Source organism: Protopterus annectens, chromosome 16.part0 (assembly GCF_019279795.1).
Source record: "Protopterus annectens isolate FY-2018-M chromosome 16.part0, PAN1.0, whole genome shotgun sequence".
Classification (NCBI taxonomy): Eukaryota; Metazoa; Chordata; order Ceratodontiformes; family Protopteridae; genus Protopterus; species Protopterus annectens.
The window spans coordinates 380,331,995-380,340,982 of record NC_056750.1 but is presented as its reverse complement, the minus strand read 5'-3'; the positions used below and the strand labels follow the sequence as shown (position 1 = coordinate 380,340,982).

Here is an 8,988-nt window from a genome sequence, read left to right as displayed (position 1 = left end):
ATGCAGAACAGATGTTCTTCCACAAAATTCAACTTGCAAACACCATTACAGCATAGCTTTCAACTTTGTCTCCAAAATGAGGAAGGCTAACTAGCAACTTCAACTAAGTGAACCTAGATAACTATTATCAAACAGGCAGCATCGTTATGCACTACAGAGCTCATTTTGACTTGGTATTTCCAGGTATGGTTCAGCTTTCACTACATTTTGTGGTGTCACATACCCTATGGTATCCACTAATTCCCCTTCTCAAAAGGCAGAATTGAGGTCACTTTTCTCCCAGAGAAAAAGTATTACTACAATTAAAACTAAGAGTCAAAACATGATTTGCCTAAACTTGGGAATTACAAAAAAAGGAAGATACTTTGTGTTATGATATTTGCAGTAACACTTTGTTGCTGCTTCTTCTCTAAATTGCATTTCACAGTACTTGTACTCCATTGTATAAAAAAATCACCAGAAACTAGGCATGTGCCTCCATTACCCACCCATTACATTTTAAAAAAGACCTCCAACTTTACCTACTCAACAAGACATGCCCCTGTCAGGACCCTACCTAACTCCTCCACACTCTTGTATTTCTTTCCCATTATATGTGCATTTGTACTAGTCTGAAACTTTTTCACTTTCTAACCTACTGGTATTCTATCTGGTAAATGCAATCTCTAAATACTGATAGCTCAAAGTTTGCTGTTGGTTTTGCTGTTATGTGCAATGCTACTTTATTCTGTATGTTTCTCACTATTTTTTTCTTTTTTGACCTACTGTATTGGTAAATTATATACTGTAAATTGTTTTTGTAACTGCAGCTTTTCTCCCTGGGTCTACACTGAAAATGGGCTACTAGCCCAGATGGACTAACCCTGTTAACAAATGTTAATAAAAAAATAAATAAATAAATAAGTACTTTTTAAAGTTTCTTGGGCCTTGCTTCCATAATTTTGTATCATGGCATTAAGCATAATTTTTTTTGTAGTACTGAAATATGATTTCAGAAGTGCATTTGCAAATATGCATTTTCTCTCATCTTTATCTTGGGAGCTAGAGTCTAAAAGTATAAGGAAATACTACAAAATGCATCTATCAAGAAATAAGCGTCAAGTCAATTTTTAAAGAAAACCAAACACATATAGTTGTCATGACTTATGCTTTGACATAATGATATTACTTATTCTTCCTGCATACTCACACACAAGATTTTCTTCTGGTGTGCATCTCTTAGCAAACATGGGCATTAGGTACACATCTTCCAAATAAATGCATTGTGCTAGTTGCCTGATGTGCTGCTGAAACTCGGGTAATTTTGTCATTAGCCAGGCTTACAAACTATAAGTTTAGTGAATCTCACCTATTCCGGATGGCATACATTTTAGCATCATCACTGGGGTGAGCTTTATGGGTATGTGGATATAGCCAGTGGTGCGATTTGAGAGGTGTGAGAACTCCTAGAACAATTCTGAGATTACATGCCACTTGACTGGCATTCTTGGGAACTTTTCTGAAGCATCTGAAGAGCAAAGAAAATTCACAGCACCTGCACACTCCTCTGGTAGCCCAATTCTTGCTATATGCAAGTTTTCAGTTAACATTTGGTTCAGCCCTGGACTCTGCTGCAAAATTGTGCTGAATCTAGTTCTGGTAAGGCCAGGGGTCATGCAGTTCACACGAATGTTCATAGGACCAAGTTCAAGAGCCAGAGTTCTTGTTAGCCCAAGAAGGGCAGTCTTGCTGACTGAAAACTTGCATATAGCAATGGTTGGAATAGGGTGGTAACCAGCAGTAGAAGATACAAGCACTATAGAGCCACCTCCCTGTTTCTCCATGTGCGGGACGACATGCTTTGGTAGTAAGAAGCTTGCAGTCACATTTAGATCAAATATCCTTTGCCACATTTCCTTACTGCAGTCCACTATTTTACCTACAAATGGATTCACTGCTGCATTAGACACCAGAATGTCAATTGCACCATGCTGCTCTAGAGTCATATTGACCAACAAGTCTTGATGTTCCTCATTTCCTACATGACAGACGCATCCTGAAATGTTTAGTCCTTCAGACTTCAGCTCTGCAAGAGCTCTTGTTACATTTTCTTGTTTTCGACTGCTTATTACCACATTAGCTCCTTCCTTTGCAAGACGTCTGGCAATTGCTAAACCAGTAAAAAAATCATAAAGCAAGTGGCGCCAAAATACAAAAAACAGAAATGAAACACCACTGTCCACAAGCACAAATAAATCCAATCCTTGAGGTACGATGAAGATGCTTTATTCAACTAAATACAGCAATATTGCTGTATTTCGTTGAATAAAGCATCTTCATCGTACCTCAAGGATTGGATTTATTTGCGCTTGTGGACTATGGTGTTTAATTGCTAAACCAATCCCGCTGGTAGCAGCCGTGACAATAGCGACTTTTCCTTTCTGCATTCCTTGGGGAAATACTGCACTACTACTTTGCAGCCTTTCAAACTTTAAAGATATGACTATGGGATAGTTACGACACAAAACACCAATACTGTTCTTAAAAAAAGAAGCCATATTTGAAACGTGATACTAGACAACTTCAGTATTACTCCTACTACTGCACTACTACTTCACAGCCTTTCAAACTTTAAAGATACGACTAGGGGATAGTTACGACACAAAACACCAATACTGTTCTTAAAAAAAGAAGCCATATTTGAAACGTGATACTAGACAACTTCAGTATTACTCCTACTAGTTTTCGTACATCAAACACGCCTGCTGCAAAAAAAAAAAAAAAACATACTGCAAGAAGCACAGACCATCACCGGACGCACGCAACTTACAGGAAATTTTAGAAAGAAACCCAGCTAGTTTTTTTTACAACAAACACACCCCCAAGTTTTTTTTTAATAACCTGCTGCTGCCTATACGGGATGTTTAATTGTAATAAATCGGAAAGCAGCATAGTGCATTTCAGCTCAGAGAAAATGTTCAGCATGTAGTCATTATAGATCCATCAGAATTACATTTACTATGATATTATGGCATGTGGAGCAGTACTGTCCCGGGAAATAAAATAAACATTGCTGCGATAACTTCTTACCCCCACACCACTTCATTTGACACAGCCAAAAGAGAATGCCTCATAAAATGCAGCTTAAAATCATAACTATATACATACTAAATATAAAAACAAAAACCTGAAACCAAAAAAAGCTTGTGTAAACCCCCAGTTAGATCGTGCGAGCCAGTCGCATGCAGATAGACATATAATGGCTGTGGGCATGAACACAACTCTTCTCACCCTACTTGGACTGTTCAAGCTGTTGGAAAGCAGCAGCTGCTGCAGGACGATCCTGGTTAATCATAAATAAAAGGCTGCTACTGTCTTGGCATGTGGAAAAACAAAGTCAAGGTTTCTAACACTATTAAACCTGGCTGTCTTTGTCAAGTAGCTTACCTGAAGGGGAAAAAAAGCAGTTCTTGAGACGAGCAGAATATCAGCAATGGCAACTCCTAGTGAAAACCGCAAAACTGGTATGGCTCTCAACAATCTCCGTGCAATCCGTGAGTGCCTCAATAAAATAGAGGGATCCAGTAGCAGGTGAACTCTCCAAATATCAGAAAAAAGAAAGGAAATACCTGTTGCTGGACCCTCTATTTATTGGAGGAAACAATAGAAAATTAAGTTGGGGGTGGAGTTGTTATGCGAGTGGTGGCTTGGATTGCAAGAATCCGATTGGCTGCCATCACTTGCTTTATCAACAACTTTTGCTGAAGATTTTCCAATAAAAGTTTAATGCAAACCTAATGTAAAAACACGCTGAATCGTAACTAGATAAGGTAAATTACATGTTGAGTTACGATTTCAGCGTGTTTCACATTAAGCTGAATCACAAATCTCCACTACAGTTTCTCTCGTTGCTGGAAGGCACTCGGGCATAACGGCTTGCAATTCTTATCTTCTCATGGCGCACTCGGCTGTAAGCACAGAGGCGCCATGAGAAGGTACTCGGGGTTAAGCACACATACATGAATAGAAAAGAAAACAAATCATTTTAACATTTTTTTATTTACACACATTGTAAAGATAGAAAACATATGTAATCTATAGCAACTGTCTTTTATTCTAGTATTGTGTAAATTCTTCAATTCCTGACATCCTTTAAACCTCACTCCTCCAGAACATTAGCCTACATGTATTGTTCCACAAATTGGCTCCTTACCTTTTCTAAAGACCTCTGTTTAAATTTGTTTTACAATATTCAGTACTTCAAATACAGTTAGTTTAGATCTTGATTTCCATTTTATAGTAATTATTATAAGGTCAGTTTTGAGGGTGACTATGAAAAAGATAATAGCATTTCAACACACAATAAGGTATCAATTTTGGGTAAACTTATAAATGTAAATATAAAATATTACTTCAAGCACCAAAAACAGATAAATAGTTGTGACAACCTTCCACTGCCAACCAGTAATCAAGGAGCCTCAGTCCTCACCACTGGCAACAGTGGGAGAATGCTGCTGTGAGGATGACAAGTACACACACAGTATTTGCAGATGCAACTCTCTGCATCAAGTGCAATTTCCCTTAAGAGAACACAGAGACCACAGTCAGTCTGGGGCTGGTTTCTCACTCTTTCTGCAGATCCCCGATAAGATTCCCCACTGGCACAGTTATAAAGTTGAGATCTCAGCTGAGTGACCAAGCCAAGACCTCTAGCACCCTCTCTGTCCAACCAGTGGTTCTTGTCCTTGCCCATGTAGCTGATACACACATACTCTTTGAGGTTTGATTTACACACACACGTCTGGGAAAGGCTGGACATATTTACTAGCTATGCCCCCTGCTGCCCAGACTATAAGGTAGTTATTACTGCCACCAGTCTCTCCTTATCAGCCACTTCAAGGTGCTTAAAAAAGGGTGTCCAATCTTACTGTGTAATATTAATATTAACACAAATGGTATTTTGACCAAAAGCAAGGCTATTAGGAGCGGCCCACACAGTGTCACCAAATAAATATGCAAGTACTCTCAGAACTTAAATATCTCTACATGATAAATAATAAAAGAGCAAGACAATACTGAAATTATATTCACAGTGACATCAGAGTTCAAAGCCACAGGAAATATTTAAAACAACTTTGCAGGACAGTCTCAAATAAATAAAGAAAAATATCTAAACTAATCTTCACTATATTCCTTACTGTAGCTAAGAGAATTGCTATAATCTATGAACTTACTAATAGAGCAAAGAAGATGTGGTGGATGGATCTTCCAGTTGTTGTCAGGTCCAAGACATAATGCAGAACGCTCTCTTTCACTAAGAGAATTATCAGATTAATATCTTTAATATTACTGCTGGGATAGCTTGCAAAATGACATAATTTCTTGTCATCTGACTTTTAGTTCCCAGGCCCAAAACAATCATTGTTGGCACCTGCTAGCATAAAGTAACTACATGTAAAAATACTTACGCAAGGGCTTCTTCTCAGGGCAGATGCTGGAGGTCATAAAACAATCGCATTCCTTTACGCTTTCAAGACAAGTAATTAATTCACGCTAAAGACATTATAGAAAGTTTCGTAGTACAGACGTTGTATCTGCTGCTGTATTGAAAGCTGTAAGATACTATCTTTTATGGCCCAGCCATAAATTAATTCAATTTCAGGTATTTTTTTTGAATTTGCTAGACTGAGGTTAACCTCCTGTATCCCAGTTTCCACTACTAAAATGTATACATTTTAAACAGTTACAGCAATGCATGTACATTTCTGTTCTTTTCCAGTAGGACACACTGTGGATCCATTTTGAACACAAGCCTGTTGCAAATAACCTTTTCAACACACACGTCTGTACAAGCAGTTTGATGTACACATGACATACAGTTCTAATACATTTGTAACATAAGCATCTTACATAAATCATTTTGATGTTTACCGGTGACATATAATTATTTACAAAATTCCAGCTAGCTAAGTGCCTACGTCTGTTTAAAACAGCATTGCATGGTACTGCATGAAGCATCACCATTCACTGATAAGCTGAGGGTAAAAAGTGAAAGAACCAATTGAAAATGGAATGTGGGAAAAAGAGTGGAAAGTCATAGGGAAAGCACTTTGTATAATAATATGAAAGCATTCCTTATGAATGTTATGAATTCTGCATTAACATCTCTATCTTCTCCCAAATTAAAAAGCAGACCCAACACTACATAGCAAGAGTTTTTCTCCAGTGTTACAACCAAACGTTTTACACCATTTAACCATCCATTCTTTACATTTTCCCACTCAGCACTGGAGTTATCTTCAAAATTAATGCAGTGGAACCCTCATGATCTGAATTTTATTAATCACAATATCTGGCTTATCCATGCCACAGTAATCTGTCCCATTTAAAACGTAAAAGTCAGCTTGCAAATGAATCACACTTTCTGATCTGATGCCCCTTTCATACTTGCAATTGCATTGCAAAAGTAAACATACGAGTAAAATAAACGTAAGAAGTTGTGAACAACTTGGAATGTATCAGCTGTTACCTGCTAGTGATTACTTTGCACCAAACTGTCCACCAACCTGAAGTTGCAGGGTATGCTGCATGTGATGCAAGAGCCAAGTCTAGCTCTAGTTCAGCTAGGTGGGTGCTATCAAAGTAGGGAAAGCTTAACTGCAGACAAATGTTTAATAAAAGTGCCCAGAGTGTAATGTCCTACACAGTTTTAGTAAGGACAGCATTCCTTGGAAAGACTACATAATACAGATTTCTTGAGCAGTTTGCTAAACTTGTTATTTGCATTGTACTGTGGTAGTATGCATCTGTCACGATAGTGCAACCTTAGTATATTCAGTGTAGCAAGATGACTGCATCTTGCTTATTCAAACAAAAACAATAAACATATCCATGTATCCCCATGCTATTCAGATAAGTAGGGCTTTGCTTTATTTTTAAACTCTCACTTTACAAAAAATGTACTGTCTCTAGTCATTTTTTTTAATTACAGACAAACCTTTGTATAGACAATTTCATAGGACACTGTCTTCCTAATGAAAGTCATGCATATGAAGCTTATATTTGTATTGGCCATAGGCACTGCTAATACCTTAGGTCATGTGAGTTTTAGATTCTTATTTACTTTTACAGAAGCTAAATATTCCTATATCTTTGTCAGCTGGTTACACATTCTTTATTCTAACATTTCATCTTGTATTACTGTAGATAGTTTTTCACAATCAATTCCAGTCAGAAATGGTACTAGGCAAAGCTGCTGCCCTCTTTCCCCAATTTGTTAATTTATTTGTTGAACCCATATTTCATCATTTTTAACCTTTTCTATTAATTATGGTTTCTTTTCTGGTATAATTATCACATTTACTGCCTTTGCTGATGACATTAATATTTACTTTTAGTACTATTAGAATGGTATTCTGGAATTTGTGTTATTTACACATTTTTTCTAGTTAGTGAAGTTATTCCTTTAATACTAACAAGAAAATTCTATCTTCTCTGTTTGATAACTATTGTCATGTTAGTCCATTTGCTATGTTTCAGATTGAAATGTCTATCTTGTTAAAATATTTTGGAATTACACCTTCTTAACATGACCTTAACTATGGCACTAATATTTGTGAAAATTAGTTATTAGTTCAAGATCCCCCATGACTTTTCATTTTTGTTTAAACTCCTCATGCCACCCATTAAAAAATATTTTTCTCTCTGTATAAGCAAATTTTAGACTTAAATTTGTTCCTTAAAATGTTTAGTATGTCTTGCAGTAACTGATTCTAGATCTTGTGGTAGTCTGAACATTTCAAATGTTCATTGATATTTTTTGATTTAAAGTTTCTCAAAACATTTCCATTATCTTTATTGTAGTATTATTAGTCATGATTCATCTCCAGCGTTGGTATACATTGTGGAGAAAGTCTATAGTTTCAGTATACTGTTATTACCTGTCTATACTTTTCATGCCTAAAATGTTTGGTTTTTTTTTAATTTAAGCATGTATTGTTTTGGTGTGGTTGAACAAAATTTTTCAGGGTGTGCTTTGTGAAATTAACCAGTTCCATGTTTCTTTTTTCCCCAACCAATGTTAACCAACCCTTATATTTTAATAGGGGGATGTTCATCATGTTTCACTGTTGCAGTCATTACACTTGGGTTATCCAGCTGGCAGGCTACCCGCAGTCGGCCTGAATTCCAAAGTCCTGGTCCAGCATCGGTTGCTGTCGCCCCTTCCCTGACGTCAGTGCGCCAGGGGTATATAAGATGCAGCCGACGCCATTTTCTTCAGTCTTTCTTGACATGCAGTGCCCGAAGCAAAAGCAGTTCGCAAGTGCTGGTCGGCCGACTCCTGAGATTTTCGAAATTGAATTTCAGATCCGAAGTCTTCAATAAAGCTAAGTACCCCATTGGGGAAACTTTTTCTTGCTCCAGACCGATGTCAGTAAAAGTTAACATTTGTATTTCTTGTGGGAAGTAAATACCTCATAAGGATTTTCATTCTTACTGTATTCCTTGCCTAGGCCCTGACCACGACATTGCTAGTTGTAGGTTTTGTGCTAGATTCAACCAGCGCACTATTAAGCATCGGTTCGATTTTGCTTTACATTACTTTGGCCGAAGGTTTAACTATATAATGCCATTGGAACAACCGATGACCGGAGTTCATAAAAAGCGCAAGGACAAAGAAAAAGGCATCCAAGGTCCAAAACTGACGACGAAGCCTCTTCTAGGCCAGTCGCCGGTTCGCCGGTTTTCAGTGAGGCGCTTTTGCAGCCCCTGACACCCGCTACCTCAGAGCCACAGGCCACCTTCGACTCCCACGTGGAGACAGCTAGGCCTCTGGAAACTCAAGGTATTTGGCCTATGGAAACAATTCCCTCAGATGGGTCCGGAGCCGCGGGCAGGCATTGGCTTCTGAGGGTGTTTTCAGACCTACACAGCTTACTATCAAGACCACTTTAGCAGCCAAGGCAAAGTCTAAAACACCTTTAAAGACAAAGAAACAAGTACAGCATT

The 8,988-nt window shown here is 37.8% G+C and overlaps 2 protein-coding genes across 2 annotated transcripts in view; one reads left to right on the top strand and one right to left on the bottom strand.

The window, feature by feature from the left end:
- Window positions 1-8,988, top strand: part of CNTRL (centriolin) — a 4,034,091-nt gene that overhangs the window by 2,179,819 nt on the left and 1,845,284 nt on the right. The gene's annotated exons all lie outside the window — the stretch shown is intronic.
- On the bottom strand, window positions 1,446-2,537 carry LOC122791041 (dehydrogenase/reductase SDR family member 4-like). The gene is made up of 2 exons (XM_044058814.1): window positions 2,357-2,537; window positions 1,446-2,149 (listed from the first exon to the last, which is right to left on the bottom strand). The coding sequence occupies exons 1-2, from the start codon at window positions 2,535-2,537 to the stop codon at window positions 1,446-1,448; spliced, it is 885 nt and encodes a 294-aa protein (XP_043914749.1).